At 35.2% G+C, this 24,532-nt stretch overlaps 1 protein-coding gene across 13 annotated transcripts in view; it reads right to left on the bottom strand.

Moving 5' to 3' along the window:
- The window catches only part of LOC138698194 (A-kinase anchor protein 9-like), a 630,353-nt gene that overhangs the window by 93,231 nt on the left and 512,590 nt on the right, over positions 1–24,532 (bottom strand). For 12 of the 13 annotated variants that reach the window (XM_069823957.1, XM_069823962.1, XM_069823964.1 and 9 more), the window contains 4 exons: positions 22,098–22,317; positions 18,192–18,309; positions 16,234–16,384; positions 11,372–11,566 (listed from right to left, as the gene is read on the bottom strand). In XM_069823957.1, the coding sequence (XP_069680058.1) occupies positions 11,372–11,566; positions 16,234–16,384; positions 18,192–18,309; positions 22,098–22,317 (684 nt within the window). The remainder of the gene's footprint in view (positions 1–11,371; positions 11,567–16,233; positions 16,385–18,191; positions 18,310–22,097; positions 22,318–24,532) is intronic. The other variant, XM_069823969.1, reaches the window with a different exon arrangement.

Raw genomic sequence — 24,532 nt, 5'->3', positions numbered from 1 at the left:
ATGATGAGTCACATGAAGAAGAGCCAAAGAAGAATTGATTTTTCTCGGTCATCTTTAGGTTTGCTTAGATTTTCGATGATTAGCACTGCAGTTGAGAATGAAGGAGCTAGTTCTTCGCACTCCTGAGCAAACCTTCAAAATTTGAAAAATAATTAATTAACAAATTAACAGTATTGCAATTTGAACCAGGTATTGTAAGTTTAATATATTTCCATTGTAAATTCTGAAATATTTTAAGTTTTCTTCTTAAAGAGTGAAGATAAAATACCAGTTGAGTTCCTTAAAATGTTTTAACACTGAATATTCATCTACTATAGTTCAGCTAATTATCCTGGCAGCATAAGAGAGTTCATTTAACATGTATAAAGGCTCCTTCACAATGGAAAGTAAACGGACGTAAATGCCAAAGCTTGAGATCAGGTTATTTAATGTAATCATTCATAATAGTTTCTGTAAACATTAACACTAGAAGTAAACGAAAACGTGAAAGCAGAAGCTTGCAAACTCCAAGCTTTTTGTTTGCGGTAATGTCGGTGACTATACTGAAACAAAAACATTATCTGAGGGTGTATAAAAAAAAAGAGTGCTATTAGATACCGCTGAATGAAACAAATAAAATAAAATGGCATTATTTGACGAAAGATTAATAATCCTCTTCCAGTCATATTGCTGTCTGTATGACAAAACACATCATTCAGAATAAAGATAATACCGGTACTCTGAAAGAAAGATATGGAAGACAATCGCCATTAACATGAAGTGCAAGGGTATGTAATGCATACATTTATTTTATCATATTTGTAACATTATAAATAACCCTATATATAAACCATACTAGGCTAAATACCTAATATATATGCTAATGTAGTTTGAAGAAGCATAAACTGCATGGTTTGTACCAACACCCATTTTCAGTTTCACTTCGACTGCACTTTCATGTGATTCTTCTTCATGATTGCAGTAAACTCATGAATATATTTCATTGCTTTATGATAACATCAAGTTTCCATTGTGAATGATAACTCAACTGGTTAAAATTACTGTAACGTTTACATGAATGGGCCTTGAAAAAGAATAACAGCAAATTCACATGTTATATCTTTATCATTTTGATGTAGAAACTCAACTTTTAACTGCTGAATTTTAGAAATATAATTTGTTTCTGCCTAAAGAAGTCAGATAAAATATCTAATTGTGGACATAAACCATAATTTATTAACTCACTCTTCGTAACATGGTATATTCAAATCAAAGGGAAATGACTCACAATTTATTATACTAATAACTTAGTGGATTAAGATAAGTACTATTTCTGATAATATTTATTTTATAGTAAGTTGTAATTTAAGTACTTTTCATCCACAAACGTCTCTCATATTCATAATATTGTTTTCTTTGATCTAAAAGAAGGAGAAAGCAATGATGTATTGTTAAGAAGATGTATAGATTGTACTTTTTCCAATGCTGTTAAAAAGAAAAACAATTTATTGTGCAAGTTAATTTACAACAACGGACCTGCTTGCTTCTGTGTAAGTTGCCTTACAACACAGCCTACTGAATCAATCTTTGCAGGCAATAATTAATATAATTTCAAACAATAATCAAATATACAGTAGGTACTGATGTTTCATTATTTTTTAAATTTATAAATATGGTGGTGTACTATAGCAACAGAATCTCAAATGATTTCCTCAATAATGGAGTTTATAAACCCATCCAACAACGAAGTGATTTTAATTATATTGGTTACATTGTGTCATATACCGGCAATAGAGATGTGCAAAATAAATTAAACAAATTCCAAACACTATGTGGTACAGTAAAAAGAACTTTCAAAAACTGTAATAGAGCAACACTGTTAAAACTTTACAAAGTAGTTGTTGTTTCTAATGCCAGGCGTTTGACAATAAAGTCATTTGACCTCTTGCACTCCAATATTTTTCAAAGATATTATCATGGCCAGCCACTAAAGCACAGATTTTGAGGTGTTCCGAATCCATTTCTTGGTTTGAGTTGCACAATGGGCAGTTAGGGGACTGATATATTCTAATTCTATGCAGGTGTTTGGCCAAACAATCATGGCCTGTTGCCAATCTAAATGCAGCTACAGACGATTTTCGTGGTAAATCGGGAATTAACTGTGAATTATGATGCAGAGAGTTCCATTTTTTCCCTTGAGATTGTGTTATCAAATTTTGTTTGTTGAAGTCTAAGTATGTAGATTTAATAAATCTTTTCACAGAGTAATATGTAGATTTAGTAACAGGTCTTAAGTAGCAGTGCTGCCCTTCTTTGCTAGTGCATCCGCATTCTCGTTTCCCAGGATTCCACAATGGGATGGTATCCATTGGAATACAATTCTTTTATTGAGTGATATTGAGAGAGCATTGAAAATGGCAAGTTCTAGCCGATTTAAGTGAACACCATATTTTAACATTTTGGTGGCTACTTCATTCACACACAACCCCCAGAATGTCTGGAGGATCACACCTGCCTACAAAGTAATGGCGATCCCAACCTTGCTTTATGGGTATGAAAGTTGGGTCTTGACTATCTATCAACAGAAGAAAATAGAGGCTGCTGAGGTGAAATTTTTTTTGAGACAGATTATAGACTCATAGCTAAAAAGATAAGTATTGTGCTTGGCTGTATCCTTTTTTGTTTACATTGTCCTGTATGTACTGTATTTATTTCAGATCTCATATGATATTGTATTTAACATTTTTTTAATATTAATTCTATGATGAGTGGAAACAGATATGTAAGGCTGATTCCTAATTGCACGTTTTTGGAAACATTATTTTTGTTCTTCAAACTGTCAGATGATATCCTGTATAATTTCTATAAAATAAAAAAAGAAGAAATACCAGTCTATATCACAGACACACTCATTGCTAAAACTCCAGTTGTGAACGAAATTCCTCCATGGAAATGGGTGATTCCAGAACATAGCATACAAATACCCAATGTCCCATCCCTACCTTCCCGTGGTGCAGCTGTTAGTAAGCATAATTTTACGAGCTGAACTAAAAGGAGGGGCTACTCATCCATTAGCACTGGTCAGCTTGATGAGTTAATGACTGAATTTGGTATAATTTTCCTCTATCCAATACCTAATTCCCTCTTTACCCTTTCCTATCCAATCCTCTGACTGAACTCTTACTTTCTTCGACCCCAACGGCATTAGAGCATTCGAGGCCTAGGGGTTCATTTCCCTTTCCTTCCTCCCCTTTCTACTTTTCTGTTCCTAGTGCTGACCTGCTATGGCACTAAAATCGTCCTCCAGTGGCTTAAGGAGGGAAAGCTGGTGATCAACAAGATCTCCCAGCTAGGTCCAATGGACCCGTCGACCAACAGCAGGTGTGGTCCTCCAGACATTCTGGGGGTTGTGTGTGAATGAAGTAGCCACCAAAACGTTAAAATATGGTGTTCACTTAAATCGGCTACAACTTGCCATTTAACTCCAATATGAAATGAGTACCATTAAGGTAAAATTATCTGGAGGTAAAATAGTCCCCCAATCGGATCTCCGGGTGGGGACTACTTTAATGGTACAGAATCAACTAAACATCTTACAATGGAATGCTGGCGGTATAAATCTGTGCTTCAGTGGCTAGTCATGATAATATCTTCGAAAAATATTCGAGTGCAAGAGGTCAAATGACTTTGTTGTCAAACGCCTGGCATTAGAAAACAACAACAGATAAAAAGAGGAATGAAGATATTAGAAAAGAATTGGAAATTCAGAGTCTGAATGAAACAATCATTGAATACAGAAAAAGATGGCAAGATCATATACAAAGAATGGATGAAGATCGTATACCACAAACAATGTGTAAGTATAAACCTATAGGTAGAAGAAATGTCGGCAGGCCACGGATGAGATGGTCGGATCAGTTTTCTTGAAGACAAAACAAGCCACAAGGTTTATGCCGTGATGAAGATGATGATGGAGTTTAAATTAAACAAAGTTGTTGTTGTCTAGTGCCTTGCATCTGGCAATGAAGCCTACTCGTTGGGGTAGTTCCTTCTAAATTAAAGATGTAGACTACTGCTGTAGCATTTAAGCACAAATGTTGCACTGTGCATCTCATAAACCGGAAATCAACCGAGAAGACTGCAAAGTTGTTGTTTTGTTGTTTTCTAATGCCAGGCGTTTGACAATAAAGTCATTTGACCTCTTGCACTCCAATATTTAGAAGACTGCAATGTTATAACAGTTTTGCGATCCAATTACGTTTAATTTCCTGACATTCCTCAGGAGACAATTATCCCGAGATAATTATGCCTGATTTGGCTTAGACTTGGGCAATTCATCAAAATGTGAGGTGATGACTAAGCCTCCATCCCACATTTCCTACAAGTTGAAGTTCATTACATACGTGCTTATTTAGATGGCAGTATCTGGTCAAAAATTCGGTTACTCATCTTAGAATTTTCCTTTCCGAAGCCAAGAGTTGTTTAGTTGAGTCAAGTTTTGATTCTCCAATGAGGAGTTTAGCTTGTCTCCTCACTGGGGTAGATCTTGCAGGCTCCTTGTAAACATTTCATCAGGTTTTCCTTTACAGTCTGTTTGATTATGCACTTAGAGATGTCAACACAGGATTTCAGGTTATAGAAGTGGATGGAAGTTTCATGTTTGGCCAGCAGAGTGGCTTGTTCATTAGCATATATTTCTTTGTGTCCTAGGATCCAAATGAGTTTTCCGTTATTTCTTCTGGATAAGGTTTCCAGGGCAGTTCCACATCTTTCAACCAGCCTGAAGTCCATTCTGTGTACACTTATTGCACCCAGTGCAGCCTGGTTATCAGAACAATATAGATATCCATGTCTTGGCATGATCTACTTAGGTTTTCCTAAGTGCTAACTAATATCACAAACACTTCAGCTCAGAAAACCATAGTATATTGACCAAAGAGGATAGATATTCTAGCCCTGGGTTTTACATTATAAATCCCTGCTGCAGTAGCACTGTCAGTTCAGAAGCCATCCAGAAGGCACACCAGACTACCAGGTGGAAATTGGTTAAGCTAATCTTCCTCTCATTCTTCCCTATTAAGAATAATATGAGGGGCAGTCAAATGAAAACAGGTCACCATGCGTATATTTCACAGCAGGCAAGTTGATACCACTGGAATTTGATTGCTGAACTGACATCTGGTGGCGACTTGCGAAAGCACAGTTACAACCTCTGCTTACATACTAGACAATCATTTATTGTGCTGGAAGTGAGGTTAGAGATACGTGTGTTCGTCCAACATCACTAATGAAGGCAGGTAAAGAACAGCGAGGTGTAATGCGATTTTTGACTGCTGAAGGAGTAGGAAGACAAGAAATCAATTGTCACATGTCAGCATGTTATGTTCGGGTGTACTGGAATGACACAAGAGATTCCGAGATGGACGCGTATCACTGCAAGATGATGCTCGCCTGGACAGGCTCACTGTACCATCACTCCTGCTGTTATTTCTGAGGTTGATGGTCTTATACAGGGAAATCGATGGATCACTGTGGAAGAACTTCGTTGTTTGGTGGAAATAAGTCACGGTTCTGTACATGTCATTGCAACAAAGTACCCGCATTACCAAAAAATCTGTGCTCAATGGGTTCCACATCAGTTGACGGAGGAACAAAAAACAAACAGAATGGCTGCTTTACTGGGTCACTTACAACAATACCATGAGGAAGAGTATGTATTTTTGACCTGTATTGTCACTAGGGACATGGATTCTCCCCCACCGAAAAAGTCCAAAGCAATACACACAAGTTATGGTAAAGTCACGTTGATATTCTTCTTCGATTCTAGGGGTCCTCTGCTTGTTGAATTTCTCGAACATGGGGCCACAATCAATACACAGCATTATGAAGAAACTTTACAGAAATTGAGACGTGCCATTAAGTGAAAATGCCACCTCTGTGGTGGCAGAATGGTCAGACCTTCAGACTGTCATACAGGCGGCCCAGGTTCCATCCCCGGTCAGGTCTGGGATTTTTTGATTGAAAAAAATCCATAGTGACACTTGTGGCAGACAAGGTCGCAGTTGGGGTTTTTTCCGGGGTTCTTCTGTTTTTCTCCAGATTAGGCATTTACATCATTCCATCACCATTTCTCCATTTCGTTATCATTCCGTAGCATTCCCCAAATGCTGGTTGGCGACACATGGAGGGGGTTGGTCTAGGGATGAGTGAGGTTGCCTGCTCGAAACCTGGACAAAGAACCTTAGTGTGGTCGGCCAGTGTGGGTTTGGGAATGCATCACCAAAGGGCTAGCACAATAGATCTGAACAAGGTCGCAGGTTGGGCCGTAGTGCCCCCCTCTGTTAAATTCAATTCAATTCAAGTCAAAATGCCCTGGAATGCTATCGAATGGTGTTACCCTTAATGATAATGCCCGCCCACATACTGCCAACTCCGTGAGGAATACAATTCATAAATTTTGTTGAGAAACGACTCAACACCTCTCCCTACAGCTCAGATCTCTCCCCATGCGATTTTCACATTTTTTGGAGAGTTGAAGAAAGACATTCGTGGACTTTGTTTTGCATTGGACGAAGACGTGTGTGACTGGGTAAAGAACTGGTTCGGTAGACAGCCCACAAGCTTTTTGAAGAATGGGATAAATGTACAGACAGTTTTGGAGATTATTTTTGAGGTAATAAATGTTCTATTATACTTATGGCATCTGACCCTCATACAAACAGTAGGATTTATATACTGAGTAGGAATCATGCTATCCTATCTCAAACCAACAACAGGATTGATATCCATTGCCATTTTCCAAATATGTGTGTGCCCAACTGATCCATCCCTTCCCATCCACTGACCAAGGCCAGGGAGTCCAGAGGCAGCAAACATGGCTGCGTTTTGGATTGTGAGCTCCAGAGGAGGCAAACACAGCAGGATTAGGACAAGTCAATGAAGTCCTCATGGCTCTTGTAATATCTAAACACGCAAGTCGATGTACACAATCCAACACGATCCTTGCTTGGGAAATCAAGGTCCAGAATCACCATACCACTGTTGTGTGCATAATCTTGGGCACAGAACAGCACAACAGATCAAATAAAGGATTTTCGGCTGTAGCCTCCAAATATATTCAAAGGCTCGTCTGCAGGCCCAAAGGCACCAGTAGCATTTTTTGTAAGATATTCCACATGAGTTTTCCAAATCAGTTGAGCTTCAATGATTACTCCTAAATACAGGGCAATCCATATAAACTTTTACCATTTTAATCAGTTGTAATTTCTCTTTTGGAGTTAGTATAAACTTGAAATTGAATATTATGATCTCTGTGATTCTGGGATAATTTATATTGTACCACTGGCACTGTTGATACTGATACTGACTATTATTGCCGAATGTACGTAGTAATTAGTACGCCATAATATCACAAATGTGCAGTAATCACTGCAACAGCATTTTTTGGCAATAACACACTCACTTTTACAAGTCTGCTTCCTTCAGTTCCTACATTCTATGCTCGTAAATGCGATTTCTTTGCTGTTCTCTGATATGTACCATATGAGCAGCCTGTCTCCTGGATTAATCAGTGCAACAATTTCTATGGTGAGTTCAGTAAACGTTCTCGAATGCTGTGCACACAAGCTTGAGCCATTGCAGGTATATATTTTTCATTCTCGCTAAGAAGCAAGCCAGTTGCCTCTGGCTTTCTCAATATCGGCAAAATTGCTAGCTTAGTAGCAATATTGTGCACACTGAATTATGTTCGAAAGACCTGTTGTGTTTTAACCAGAGAATTTGTCCTGTTTTTAGGGTTTTTACCAAAATGAATTATTATTCAACATATAATTATTAATGAAATAAACTTCATTATCTCATTAATAGTAGTTATGTCATTAATAACATATTATTATCTGCAGATTTGTTATGCAAGTTTCATAATTGTATATATTGAACCGTTTTATTGTTATCTGTACCATTATCTCAAGTTTTCAACTAATCTATCTGGTGCTAGTAATAGAATACCAACTGCCTATGCAATCTCTCTTTAGGGCCAGTGTTCATCTACAAACACGTTGTGATAGTGATTGAATAATAACATGGGTCAGGATAAAATCACACAATATCTTTTGGCACATGTTTCTTAATGTTCACAAATTCATTGTAATTTTATATGTTCCCTTACTTATTTATTACTTTCAAGACTTTAAACTGCAAAATTAAAAAAAATCAACACATTGATGACATTGAATTTCTACCACCAAACTATCCATAAAAACGTTACATTGAAAAAAGCTACAAAATGTAATATTAAAAGTGCTATATAATGCTAAATCTGAATTATACAGTACTAAATTTTAAATTTGAAGTTCCTAAAATCTACATCTCTAATGATGTGCAACAAATGTAGATATGTAGCATACAAAACTAATATGTTGAAACAATGAATTATTGATAGTGTCTATGGATAAATGTATCAAATAGTCACCAAGTTACTAACTCGGAATATAGGAATACTAAACATAGAGTTCCCAAGGAAATAATTTTAGATCCATTCTTGTTTTTAGCTTTAAATATTAAAAATTTGGCCTCAGTCATGTCATAAATATATTTATACCAGGTAATTGTATTTGCATGACACGAGTGTGATTATCTCAAGTAAACAATATGATCACTTCTAATTAAGTATTAATTAAAACTAATTTGACAGGGAAAGTTAACTGGCACAATGTCCGAATATAGGCCTCTCAAAACCCCATATAGTCATGGAACATATTCGAGGAGATAGCCCTAAACTAAATGTATGATGTGGCTTTATGGAAGTATAAGTGGATCTTTTTTTTTTTTTTTTTCATTGGGCCTATTGTCACAGCACCTCCCTACCTAGACATGCTAGAAGAATACGTGTTTCCACACAAACAGCCCAGTAGAATCTTCCAACAAGATCGAACATCACCTCACTGGAGCATCATTGTGTGTACAACACTGGACAACACTTTCCCAAACTGCTGGATTTGACACTGTGGTACAATAGCAAGCCTCCTCATTCTCTTGACATTACTCTATTAGAGTTTCTCTTTGGGGCTATGTCAAGAACAATGTGTATTCCACCAAGTGACTGGCCTCAGCAACTTATGTGATCGCACTGTGGAAGTAACAGCAACTAACACACAGATATGCTAAAGAGAAACTGGACTGAAATTGAATATTGTTCGGATATTTTTTAATAGAAAAAGAAGTATTGCCTGCGAACAACTAGAGGAGAAGTGGGAAAAAAACTAAGGCAGACTAGTGAAATGCTTTCTGTGGAGTGTAGCATTGTATGGAGCAGAAACATGGACATTATGACGAAGTGAAAAGAAATGAAGTATTTGAAATGTGGATATGGAGAAGAATGGAGAGTATGAAATGGACAAAATAGAAAATGAAGCTGTTGTAGGAGTGAGTAAAGAAATAATAATGTTGAAACTGCTCAGGAAGAGAAAGAGAAATTGGCTGGGTCACTGGTTAAGAAGAAACTGCCTACTGAAGGATGCACTGGAAGGAACAGTGAACGGCAGAAACGTTCGGGGCAGAAGAAAATGTCAGATGATAGATGACATTAAGATACTTGGATTGTATGCGGAGACTAAAAGGAAGGCAGAAAATAGGATATATTAAGAATGCTAGATTTGCAGTGAAAGACCTGCCCTTGGGCAGAACATTATGAATAAATGAAATGTTCATGCTACTGAGAGGAATCATGTAGAAATCCACTACTGATTGTACTGACTGTTTTTGTAAAATTCTTTGAGTTGTACTTTCCAATAAAGGTGACAAAAATGCCATGTCCTCTCATTTTCCTATTCTTTTTGAAAAGCAGTTAAAATGAGGGAAGTTCGAGAGGGCCACCCAGTAGTATTCCTACATTGAGCTCTGTCCGTTATGCATTAAGATCCTTATTCTCTATTGACAATACGAGACTAACTCATCTGAAACTAAACATATTTTTAGTTATATACAATAGAAATAATTTAATACAGCTATATGAACACTTTTTAATGATTGAATAAAATTAATAAAATCGATTAAAAACCAGACATGTTTCGGAGGAATGCTCCTCCATCTTCAGTGGTAGTACCACGACGCTGGTATGGAAGTCTTCCTTAAGCTACGTTACGTGGTCGAACATCCATACCAGCGTCGTGGTACTACCACTGAAGATGGAGGAGCATTCCTCCAAAACATGTCTGGTTTTTAACCGATTTTATTAATTTTATTCAATCATTAAAAAGTGTTCATATAACTGTATTAAATTATTTCTATTGTATATAACTATACTACTCATGAACACTGTTGCATCTGACCTAACTTATGCAATTTAAACATATTTTTGTTTTACAAAAGAAAGCCCTAAAAATAGTGACAGGTGTACATGAAAGGACATCTTGTAAAAAGACTTTTCTTGACTTACATTGTCAGCAAATTCCTTTCTTGATGATGTTTTATATAAAAAAAAAATCAAGAAAACAAAACAAATTAATATCATAACACAAAACGCACTCATAGTCTCAGCTGTTGCAAAAAGGAGTTCACTATTCAATGCACAGCCTAATTGACAGATTTGCTGGAAGAACGCCCGTATGTCTATGTTCTCTTTTTGGAGAATGCTTTAAATTGTAGCAAAAGCTGCATTATTCATTACAGTAATTAAAATTTGTTTTGATTCTTTTACCCTACAATGCACAACACATTCTTCACTGTAAGAGCCATAGTCGAACAGTTCTACCCAGTTTCATTCATAATTAGGGATACCATAAAACAGTGAATAAAATACATCAAAATCGGTAAATAAAACTACTGTGAATCGTGAAAAAAGTCGTTATTTAAACATGTAAACCATGAAAACAGTCGTTGTTTAAATATGTAAACCCTATCTCTGCAACACACCTTAATAATAAATGTATTATATATTTGTTTACTTATTACACATCTCAAAGCTACAGTGCTGATATAAGAATTATAAAATACAATAAATGAAATGAAAAATATTTTTGGTCATTTATAGATCTGGAAGTAAACAAGTTAGGAGAAATATTGCACTAAAATAAATCCTTATTTAAATAAATATGATTAATAAATGTTACTTTTAACATCTGATTGATATTCTGGTAGATACATACATCTATTTCAGGCACTACATCTCACTTGATATGTATCAGAGGAAGATTAATTGTTTGTATACATCTGAAGTCAGATTAATGTAATATGTTACTAGTCAGTGATGTATGCAATGGCGAGGGAGAGGAACTGGCCACCCTACCCATTGCCTGTTGGCTTAGTTGTTTAAATGAGTGATCATTATTGGTGTCACTTATGAGGTTCAAATCTGTCTTCACACTGTCGATAAAAAACAACAAATGTTACTTACCTTGTAAGAAGATGGTGTCTGATAGGTAGGGCAAGTTGCCCTTGTGCAATTATACATCTGTTGAGTGTTAGCTTCTAGCTGGGGCACAATACCCAGTTGACTTTCTGCAGTTTCCTTTGCCCGTTTCTCTTGTTCCAGCTGTAATTTTGCCTTTGCTTCGTTGTCTAATGCATGTTCTAATGAGATCCGCATATTCTAAAACAAAAATAAAATGTCATAGAGTCATCTCGTAATACATGTAGTTTACGTTAAGTTTATATATATAAACAACGTCAAACATTTTCGTACATAATAATGAAATTATATATATTGTTCGTCCTACTCCATGGTGTCGTGGTCTAAGGCATCCTGCCTAGGACTAGCATTACGAAATGCATGCTGGTTCGAGTCCTCATGTGGGAAGAAATTTTCTCATGACATCTCGGTCAATGTATGGGACCATCCAGCATCATGATGAACTTGGGGAGCTAAGATAGGTAGCAAAACCCAGTTGCGAAAGCCAGCTATAATGGCTGGGGGGATCATCATGTTAGCCACATGATACCTCCATTCTGGCTGGATGATCGTCCACATCAGCTTCGGCATGTGAACATGAGGCCAGCAGCAGGCTGGTCGGTTTGAGCCCTTCAAGGGCTGTGGCGCAAAGGATTATTATTATACACACTGTTCAAAAGAATTAGTGGAACATGTTTTCGAACATATGCCATACTGCAATGAACAATAATTGAAGGACTCAGAGAAAAAGTGGTACAAGTGACAAAATCTGGATAATTGGTTTATACGACAACAGTACTCTATATAGGTTTGGTACACATTTAATTGTATTAAATATAGCCCCCTTGGAGTCGGCAAGTATGCAAATGGATTTCTCAGAAATTTGAGTAACACACTGAAGAACAGCATCAATAGCTAGCAATTCAGTGTCAGGACTGGAGGAGGATGAACATGGTATGAAATAACTTTCTTGATATTTTGGAATATAATACCCTGCTCCTGATGTCTCATTATTAAGATTTAGAGATCCATCTGTATAAATTTGAAGGTGATCCTTATATGTGCTGCAGAGTAGTTCCATGACATCCAACTTAAGAATGTACGGAGGATCATTTTTGGAATTATTTCCGGAATTTGTATGCCTCTCGTGGTGAGGGGGCTTAAACTTGTTGTTTAAGCTAACAAGTAACAAAGAGGTACCCACAGAAGCTGCATTAACACCAACGCAGTCCCACTATATTTTTTACTGCTTAGGATTCATGGAGTCCCTCAGTGTAAAATTCTCTGGAGGTAAAATAGTCCCTCAATCGGATCTCTGGGTAGGAACTGCACTGAGAGATGTCAAGAATCGTATTAAAGTTGGAACACCAAAAGTTACACCGTCCAGTCAATCAGAGCCAAGTTCAATATTGAAAAGAACCAAAATAAAGGAAACAAAACACACAAAAAAATGCATAAAGCAAAATCATAACATTCATTATGTACACAGTGGGGAAGGGGGGGAGAACAACTTCTAATTTGAAAAAACAAACTGAAATATTAAATATTTAATTTCAATGTAAAAAATGTCGTAAGGGTCGATACCATGCTGATTGTCGACCTAGAACCAACCAATCCAACACTGTGAAAGTTGCTCATTTAGGTACCAATGCACTTCACGACAAAAATTCGGCAGAGCTCCAGGTTTATCTTCCAGCATCAACCACTACGTAAGCATATCGCGATAGGGAAGTTCCTTTATGGAAAGGTTAGTATACTTTATTGCATAACAAAAGGCAAAAGAAATTGACTTTTGAAGAATCCAGCATATGTTCTAAAAGAGCACAAGGATTTTTAGTTCCTCACACTCGAATATTACAACTGTTCACTTTACCACTTAAGTGAAAGGTAACCCCATCGCTAAAAATCAATTTCTCAATTAATTTGTCTTCCAACATTTTTTGAAATGAAGAACTAAATTCATTTCGTCAATTCTGTGAACGATACCGAATCATTTTCAAACATTTCCCCAGCAATTTCCATACAATCTGTTGTGGTGTTCCAAGCTCCTATTTATAGTTGCTGGCCTTTTGTGCCCAAGGTTGCGGGTTCGATCCCGGGTCAGGTCGATGGAATTTAAGTGTGCTTAAATGTGACAGGCTCATGTCAGTAGGTTCACCGGCATGTAAAAGAACTCCTGCGGGACAAAATTCCGGCACATCCGGCGACGCTGATATAACCTCTGCAGTTGCGAGTGTCATTAAATAAAACATAACATTAACATTACTTATAGTCGATTTCTTTGGGCTCTGTTGATAATCTTCCCTTAAGCAGTGAACAGTTTCGTGCAAGGCAGGCTGATGGAAGTTCCTTTGCAGAGACTTGTAGTCCTTATAAATCGTGAATATCAAGAACAAATTGTCTTATTTCTTGGTGCATCCTTCTGAAATCGCACGCGAATATGTCTTTGCACAGTGATTACATTTTTGTAGAATGGAATTCGAGGATACAATAAGCTTTCTCTTTTCCTATCACAGTCATTTTCACAAACCATCGCCTAACAGCCTAATGGTCAAACCTACGAACTATACTACTACTCTTGCGGAATATTAAATGATTGCTATATGATTCAAGACGAAAACTGTGAGTACAAAATTTAAATGAAATTGAAATCATTTGTAGCAGTCCCGTTTACTCTAGAAGACAACCAAAATCTAGTTCTCCATCAATTCTGTGAATTAAGTGTTCCTCCTACACTGATCAAAAGATAAATTTAGTCACTCCTTTAAACTTTCGTAACTTTATTGGTTAGTTGTTTGTTTCGTTAACTCTCTGAACCTCACAAGTGATACCAACAAGGCACCACTTATGGGGCAACTAGGCCACGAGAAAGGGGTAGGGTGGCCAGTTCCTTTCCTCCTATTGGTTAGTATACTTATTTAATTGAAAATAATAATAATAATAATAATAATAATAATAATAATAATAATAATAATATTACAACCCTTTATCTTTGTGACAATTACGAAATGAAATTAAAAGTCTCTTTAGGCATCTCAATTCATGGCATTAACAACTTGTAAAACAAAGTGATCACTTGGCACAAACAAAAGAAAATCTAATGATTACTTGGTAACAGAAGCAGGTTAATATGAAGTATTGCCTCCCTGGGCAGGGATTACAGTACAACACGCAACACTTTCACTTGAGGCAGATGTCTCCACTTGTCTACAAGGGCTTCCTCAAGGACTCAAAGTGGTTTGGGAAGTTCGTCTCTCTCGAACATGTTGTTCCAGTTGGTCCCAAATTTGTTCGGTCAATTTCAAGTTGGATTTCTGGATAGCCACTCTATTACTTGCAAATGATGCTGTTGCATGAATCTTCAAATGACATTGGCCACATGAGGCTTAGCATTTTCATGCATGAATAGTTCGTTTTCTCCAAATTCCCTCACTTATAACATACGACTCAAAGATTTCATCAATATATCATCTAGAATTTCGAACAATAACAAGATCAGTTTTTGTATCAAGATTTATGCCTCCCCATACTAGAACAAATCCACCTACATAAGGAATAATAGGTTGAACTGCTTGGGGATGGAATCATTCTCGTTTCCAATGCACTTCACGACAAAAATTCGGCAGAGCTCCAGGTTTATCCTCCAGCATCAACCACTATGTAAGCATATCGCGATAGGGAAGTTCCTTTATGGAAAGGTTAGTATACTTTATTGCATAACAAAAGACAAAAGAAATTGACTTTTGAAGAATCCAGCATGTGTTCTAAAAGAGCACAAGGATTTTCAGTTCCTCACACTCGAATATTACAACTGTTCACTTTACCACTTAAGTGAAAGGTGACCCCATCGCTAAAAATCAATTTCTCAATTAGTCTTCCAACATTTTTTGAAATGAAGAACTAAATTCATTTCCTCTAGATACAATAAGACCATCTGAATCATGTAAAAAGAAACAAGACTCGTCCTAGAAAAGCACAGCATGTCAGTGTCTTAGCTGCCAGTGAATATGTTCTCCATCTAACTGCATTCATATTCATGTTTACCAGGAGTTCCAATCGCCTACGTGCCATTTTCTTTTATGCCAGTTATCTTGGATAATTCTATTTTACTAGTCAATTTTCCAAGGATAAAATATAAACTGAGATGACGTCATAAAACCAATATAATTATGTTGGTGAAAAACAAAAGCAGCTGCATTGGTGTAAATGGCTCTAAGATAATAGATTACTTAATGTGGATTTAGTTTAATTTGTAGATCAATTAATACTGAATTTTATTTGTTTCTGTCTCTTGAAGTTTGAAGATATAGGTAAACAATGTCTCTATACTTACAATAAAAAGTGACCAATTAACATGCATTTAGCACAATATTATATTTTAAAGATATGTGGATTAGATTCAATAAACTTTTTAAATTTATAGAATAACTCTAACTACTAAGTCATTAACACGACTGTCAACAATGGGGTTGATACACTGTATTACTGCCAACTACCCACGAACCACTATGTCATTTAGAGAACATATATCAAAAAAATTATTTGCAGCTATGTACTTGTAGGAATTTCATTGTTAAAACAAAATCAATGGTTTTTCATGAACTTGTAAAAATTTCTATGGTTAAGTGCTCTTTGTCCTTATTATATTAAGATGAAACATTATCTGTAGGTCTATAATAGAAATGGGAACCAATCCAGCATTAACCTTTTTAAGCAAGATTCCTAAGTATTTTATGATCGAGAACCTGGGACCACCTTTCAAACCCAAGTACAGTGCTTCACCATCTTGTTCGGTAGTACACTCTTGTCTTGGGTTACTTTAACCAGCTATAATGACAATTGCACTTATAATTTATAAGCTGCCTCACCTCAATTAAGTCAGAGTCCTTAAGCTTTGCTAATCTAGCATATTGCCTCTCAGACTCCAACAAAGAATGTAAATGCTTTATGCTAGTCTTTTCTTTTAAGAGGTCATCCTCGAGCTGGCGTGCCTTTGTTCTTTCTTCATCCAGCATAACACTGTAAGGAAGAAATAAATCTCATCTTCTAACATGTTCTTAATAAAAATAAACCATGGTGCAACACATGCTGTAATTAACTTCTTTCACCTGCAAATAACGCAACATATTCAAAAAGTGTAATTAAATAAAATAATAATACAATGTAATCACAGTGTATCTGAAGAAACAGAAATACAGTAAAACCCCCAGAAGACGCTGTTGAAGAAACTGCATGTAAAATGCATATTAATCGGAACTGCGTATACTAATTTTGACTTATATACAGTACCTATTAGCATTTTTATTTATTGAAATACATGATTCATGAAAGGTGATACAGTATTACTCCATTATGTAATTACTGTACTGTATATCAAAGACATTTACAATATATATTGTATTTAAATGTTTCGAAACAAAAAGTCATTTATAGTTGTTTGCCATGTGTGTTTGTTCTTCAAGTCCTCATGTTTACCACACTTCACTTTCCTGCGCTTACATCCTTCCGACATCATAGCTGCAGTGATTGAGTCGTGATTTTTTATTATTTTATTTATTGAGTTATTTTACGACGCTGTAATTTTTTATTATCGCCCTTAATGTTGATGATGGAATTCCTAATGAATCAGAAAGTTGTTTCTGATTAAGAGTACTGTTTTCATTGTACTTTCGTAATATTTCCAATTTTTCCGACACAGAAGGTGCTTTTGTTTAACACTCATTGTAATCACACTCACAAACACTTCAATACACTAAAGGACAACAAACAGACCAGAAAAAATTTCAGAATTTTATTACGGCCGAGTGAGGAATGTTGTTTGAGAGAGAGAGGATTAGCATGAGGGTGGGGTAACTGTATGTAGGCTTTAACCGTTCATGTAAAAAGTTGAATAAGAGGGTGTAACAAGAGGGTGGGGTATTATACAATATGAAGGTTTAAATTCGCAGGTAAAGCATCGAATATCAGTACTTTTCAGGTTAATGGCATGAGTGAGTTCAATGGCCAAAATGTTTCATTACTGTTACACTGCTGAAAAGTGCATCGAAAATATTCTACAAAAACAGTGTATTATGCTGGACTTGAGCGCAACAAACAGGGTATTTTATAAAGAAGTTGTATATGAAATGTGCAGGCACTGGACAAAAAAAAAGCATATTACACGGGATGTGTAATAAATGAGCACATCTTATTGAGGTTTTACTGTATTTGTGATTGTCAGATACTTGCTACATAACAAGGAGCTTTTACTGCTGTTATTTATACATTTAAATCTTATATACATAAAAGTCGTCTTGTACATTTTACTGAGAATTTGTATTACAAGTTATGGCGTAGGTCATACTGTACAAATCTGTGAGAAAAGTAAATAAAGAAATAAATAATGAAGGCGTACTGATGCATATAAACAAAACTATTTCAGTAAATAAACAAGTTACTATCCTACAAAACGTATACAAATAAATGCCTTTATCCTTCATATTAACCTCCATCAAATCATAATATCTATAAAGCAGAAGCTGAAATATATCTTAATTGTACACAAAGACAAGATAAAGTTCGACACTCTTAAAGTCATTCCTACAACATTGATAATTCAGTTTATTTAATGCGAATGAAATTGTTATTGAAACCCAAAAGGGTGAAATACAGTAACAAGAACATATTCAACAATGAAGTATCATTCCCTCTTCAAAGCATCATAATAATTAAGAGATCTCAATTTAAAGCAGGGATAATATACTTTAAACGTAACATAGGTCTATCCATGTATATTAAAGGTTATAAAAGTCAATCTAAAGTACTTATACTGAAATTCGACACTTACATAAACTGACGCATTCTGTCATCCTGGTAAGAGGACTTTTTCTCCAAACGTTGTCTCTCCACTTCTAGATCGGCAATAGATCGAGACTGATGTCGAATATCTGCTTGCAATCCATCAACTGTAATATTTTATGTAAGTTACATACCTCCTGAAAACTATGACATCAGGTAGTGATATTCAATATTCGTGAACTTCATGCATACATAAAGACAAGGAACAGACATGCCATTACATTTACGATGGCCAACAACTTCCTAGGACTTATGAATCCAAATATCTTGGAGTTATTTTCGATAGTAAGTTAACATGGAGCAACCATTTGAAATACATTTCTGAAAAAGCTCGTAAAAGATTCTCCCTTCTAAAAAGACTAGCAGGAAAGAAATGGGGATGCTCTAGGAATACTTTGAACACTACATACAAAATGTTTATACAGCCAGTGCTGACATACTGCGGAGAAATTTTAATTACTTCACCTTTCATAAACGAAATGGAATATGTTCAAAACCAAGCTCTCAGACTCATTACTGGTGGAATCAAAACAACTCCAATAGATTCTATGAGATTCCTCACTAATATTAACAGCATCAAAATGACAATACAAGAAAAAGCACTGATTCAATATGAAAAACTTATCAGATTACCAGGAAACAATTGGCATTCATACAGTCCTCTCTGTAGATTGAAAACTCAAAAAAGTTTCATATCCATTGTTCAAGAATTAAACAGAAAATCAATATCCCGAATTTAAAAGAAAACTTACAAATTAAACCAAACCCTTTAACTCTATTAAATATACAATATAATCTAAATTTAACAGAAGAAATACTGAAATCAGAAGTAAACACTGAAATACTGAAACAATTGTCTTTAGAGACAATTAATATTAGGTACCCTCCACAAAACTGGCTTCATTTATACACCGACGGATCCTTGATCTCCAGAGAACAAGGTGCCGGTGCAGGTGTTACGTGCTGTCTCTTCTCACTTTATAGATCTCTTGGATATGGAACAACAAGTTTTGATGGTGAAATCATTGCAATAAGTGAATGTCTCAGGAACCTTCTATGCCACATCAATAAATTTAGGAATGCAGTTATATTGTCAGACTCCAAAGCAGCTATTCTATCAATTGTCTCTAAACACACACCTTCATCTCAAACAGCAGAAATAACTAAAATGCTCTCTCAATTAATATCACTCAATAAAAGAATTGTATTACAATGGATACCATCCCATTGTGGAATCCTGGGAAACGAGAATGCGGATGCTTTAGCAAAGAAGGGCAGCACTGCTACTTACAGACCTGTTACTAAATCTACGTATTACTCTGTGAAGAGATTTATTAAATCTACATACTTAGACTTCAACAAACAAAATTTGATAACTTAATCCCTAGGGAAAAAATGGAACTCTCTGCATCAAAATCCACAGTTAATTCCCGATTTACCACGAAAATCGTCTGTAGCTGCATTTAGAATGGCAACAGGCCATGATTGTTTGGCCAAACACCTGCATAGAATTGGAATATATCAGTCCCCTAACTGCCCATTGTGCAACTCAAACCAAGAAATGGATTCGGAACACCTCAAAATCTGTGCTTCAGTGGCTGGTCATGATAATATCTTTGAAAAATATTGGAGTGCAAGAGGTCAAATGACTTTATTGTCAAACGCCTGGCATTAGAAAACAAACAATAACAACATTTACGTTGGAATAAACATACTATGTATTTGTGCAACAGATTATGTAAAACAATTTATTTCTTTGTTATACTTTCATCTTATTTACTAGTTAACAATTTTACGTCTAATTTATTTAGCCTTATTTCAATATATTCTCTAGTATGGAATTTTAGGGTGGGGAAGTGCTTGTAATTCTACCCTTAATCCACTAATACTGGTTCAGAAAAGAATAATTAAAATATGCCTTAATAAACTTCTAGATTACTCATCCGAACTTTTCTCCACAGATTTTAATGTTCTTAAAAGTAGATAAATTTATTATATTGCTTCATACATAAAAATCGGAATAAATTCAAATTGTATCATTACAAATACAGAATTAAAAGATCCGGAAAATCAGTGAGATGAGGAAATTAATAAAAATTCTTGAAAATACACAGACTAAAATACCATCACACGTTGGCATAAATGATAATGACATTGCTGATGAACTAGCAAAAAAGGGCACAAAATTACATACACAAAATTAAACTATGAGTACTCAGACATTAGGTATCAAAATTAAAACTAAATTAGAAGCAGAAATATTCCATAAATATAATCAGGAATCACAAGGGAAAAAATGGGCAGAAATAAACTTTGGAAGACATACAGCCTAAAACTCAGAAAGGAAGCAGTAGCTATTTTCAAGTCGAATACAGGACATGACTGCCTTGCATCACATCTTTGCAAGATTGGAATTTACAATACAGACGAATGTCCAGTGTGCAACATACCAGGATCGTCAATGAACAAAGAATATCTGCTTCAGTGCACTAGACTGAAGAAAGAAGCGCAGCAGTGCACAAATCTGAGTGCTCTTTATTGGGAAACAGGAAGCAAAATGGGTTAAACAATCCCAAAAGCGGCCATTAGAAAACAACAACAACAAGATCTGATTTTATAACACTGGAGGAACCAAAATGTTTCACAAGCACAGCTCTTAACCATAGCAGGCATCCCTTTTGGTTCAAGATTATATAATAAAATAATTGAAAAATACACAAGTTTGTCAGTAAATTCAAGTTTAAATCATGAACAGTGTCTTGTATCTAGGACTTCGAATATTCCTGTGTCTCATGCTTGTTTTGAAATAAAATGAGACTTTACTGAAGCAAAAGCACTGGATAGAAATATCACTTGAAGAGGTCTTGGTTGCAAATATGTTGCCTGTTTTGCAATATTATCGACTTTCTCGTTTCCAGGTACACCTCAAAATATAGTGGGACTGCATTGGTGTTAATGCAGGTTCTGTGGGTACCTCCTTGTTACTCGTTAGCTTATACAACAAGTTTAAGCCCTCTTACCACTCTCTTCTAACAAAGGAAAAATTTCACAGTCTGTACAAAAGAAACCAAATGACCTGGAAATGTACAAAAAAACTTGCCCAGACATGTTCAAACATTTTTAACAAGAGCCAGAACAGGTCACATTGTCACACAATTGTACCTACACAGATGTCACATTTCTGATAATCCTACTTGTCTATGGTGTAATAATCATGCTGAAAATCTGGAACACATTCTTCTATACTGTCTATCCATAAACCACAAAAGAAGTAAATTAAAATCATCAGTACCAGTTGCAGAAGACACAGCCCTGCAGTATATATTGAGTACACCCCAATTCTGGCTACTAGTAACAGGCATCTATAATGAACACCAATCTAAATACCCCTCATTTCTCATGAAAACAACAACTGAATAGACTACAGTGGACTTTATGTTGTCAGCAAACAGCTTGATACATTAAGAAGATTGGTTGATGCTTGTTTTGAATAACTGTATATCCAATCTTTGAAACATCATGTTTTTAATACATTTACAAAAAAAATTAGTTTGTGTATGACAACACAAACAAAAACACTATTTAGCATGAAAAAAATAAATTTCATATTATGGACCAATGGGGAACAAAATATATAATGTGCAATGTAATCCACTTACAATCAGAGTTTTATATTACAAATATTCAAATCTCTAACATATTTGACATTTCATTGTAAATGTATTTTGAAGTGATATTAACCTATCTTTAGCCATTCCAACATCAGTGTAGATACAAGTTTGTACTTGACACTCTTTATATACAGTGTGTGTTGCACAGTACTTCTAACACCGGTATTTAGAAGAGTTAAAGATTGCTTAAAAACTATAGAGCTATAGTAAAACATGGTACAAACTTTTTTTCTGAGCTTCCTGCTGCTTTCGAACAATCTCACTCTCAAGTGCATTCATTTGCTTCGACATCTGTTGCTTATCTTCGTAAGTTCGACAAGGAGGCATTTGAGCAATCGTTTTTATATCAAGTCCCGTTTGGCTTGTTGAATCTTGCATATTCATTGCTGATGTTGCCTTACATGTTTGGTGGTGAAGGAATGACAGCTCACTGAACGTTAATGACTGTAACAAACCCAAATGAAGAGTGAAATGTAAACTGAATATATATGTTTTACATTAATGATGTAATTATTGAACAATTATTATTTCACCGAAGCATGTACCAAGTTGTGTAACGAATAATAGTAAGTGGATCACCTAACAAATACTGCTACATAAGTATATAGTAAATGGAGAATTAATCAAAGAAAACTTGCAAACAATGGCACACATGCATGCTCCCTCTCATACATATTACAAAATATCACAAATTATAGACCACAGGTTTCTTTATTATGATAATTACGATTTATTATAAAATTAAAGAAAACACACTGTCATTTTATTAATTTTATTCTATATTTAAGAACTGTTTTTTAGAAATATGCGTCAACAGTGGACATCCATTTCATCAGTCTTCTCCTTGGATATTTATTTGTCTGGAGAAGAAACTTTTACTTTTGGTAGTTGAGTATATACACACTCATGCTGCTTATCTGTGCTAATTCTAGAGTGTCCGCTATTGAACAATCAGAGTTTATTCCATCCCTGATCACTATGGTATGTCTTATAGTACTAAATGCTGAAGAGATCCTGCAGGTATGAAAGGAAATTGAAACATTACACGTTACTGTTTTGATAACAGAAAACCACAAAATTTAAGTCACACAGTAAAAGCCTCCTCCCACTTAGCGGAATCGAAACGAAACATCTGCTGCCTCTCATATCTAGTGGAATAGAACTGAAACGTGTCAGATTAAAATGGATCGCATAATGGCTTTAGCATAGTTATGTGAAGAGATGGAAAGAGAAGAAATAAATATCCAAAATAAGAAAAGAAAATACTGGATTCATGATATTTAACTATATATACACATGGGGAAATTTTACTTTGACTAAATTCTGAGATTAAGGAAAATTTCGTTCTATAGTGATCTCTAAGTCATAACTTATGTTCAGAATCAGAAGGTTCTATCTGCATGCCAATGCTCTACCGACAGAGCTACCCAGGAACTATACCAGACTCTGGCTCAATTTTTCCCTTATATCCACATACTTCAAATGTGTTACAGATTGTCAGAGCACAGCACTGAGTGCACACTTACTGTGTGACTTAAATATGTGATTTTCTGTTATCGAAACATTAAAGAGTATTATACAAATCTGGCTTTTCTGAAAAGAAAAAAAGAAATATTCTCCTTACTCTGGTACTCTGGTACATATCACACATATTAGAAGAAAGAATAAAAAAATTATCCCTTAAAGGCATTTTATAGTCTGTTCATGGTGATTACAGAGAAGAGTTAAATGATCCTCATAGTAAGTAGAAATTCTCAGAGTACACATAGATCTGTGGTTGGTTGCTTTGATAACCAAAAATTTGGAAAAATTTGCTGGAAACTAAATCTCCGTCCTTTTCGTAAAAATCTGTGAACTACATCGATTATTATAGTTCGACCAATAGACAGACAAAGACAAAAATAAAAATTATACAATACAGTATAATCTGCACTTAAATGTAAAATGAAACAAATTTAATATTTATCTATTTCTTATCATATATTATAAAGTACTGTTATATGGTATTGTAAACATATAATTTTATTATTTCCTCAAAAACAGAGTGTTATGAAAATAAGCGCAAATATTTTGACAGTTAATAGACAAATCAAAGTTCATCTGCAATTTTTTTTCCTTACTCTAATGATTCAGGTTAACAGTATATCCAGCTAGCATGTTTTTAGAAAGCAGTATTTAAATGCCAGCAAAATTAGGCTACCCTCAAAAAAAGTAAGTAGCTTTGCCTTCTGAAAATCTATAATGTATCAATCTGTTCTCAGTCCTATTTCCTCGAAGGTCGACATACAAAATTGAAAGGGTACACAGGAAAAACGATCAAGGTCCATCAAAAATCGAAATTGAGTTAATAATGCTATCTTATAGTGGAAAGGAAGTACTATCATGTTGTCTAGCTAGTAATAAGAAATCATCATTCTTGACATTTCACTACGTAAATTTCTATTAAATACACACATAACAAAGTATTAAGTGCTTAAACTTTAAAATTCGTTTTTCTCGAAACTTTCTAAAATGGACCTTGATCATTATTCCCGTGTACCCTTTAATTTCTAAATTCGAGAATTGTAATACTATTAACAATCACAGCAATTTATGGAGAGGATCTATGTAAAATAAACACTTCAATAGTACTGCACAGCTCACATGCTTTGCTTTTTAT

The sequence above is a fragment of the Periplaneta americana genome, chromosome 4 (genome assembly GCF_040183065.1).
Source record: "Periplaneta americana isolate PAMFEO1 chromosome 4, P.americana_PAMFEO1_priV1, whole genome shotgun sequence".
Taxonomy (NCBI): domain Eukaryota; kingdom Metazoa; phylum Arthropoda; class Insecta; order Blattodea; family Blattidae; genus Periplaneta; species Periplaneta americana.
The sequence above is the reverse complement of the archived record's forward strand: the minus strand, read 5'-3'. Positions and strand labels throughout refer to the sequence as shown.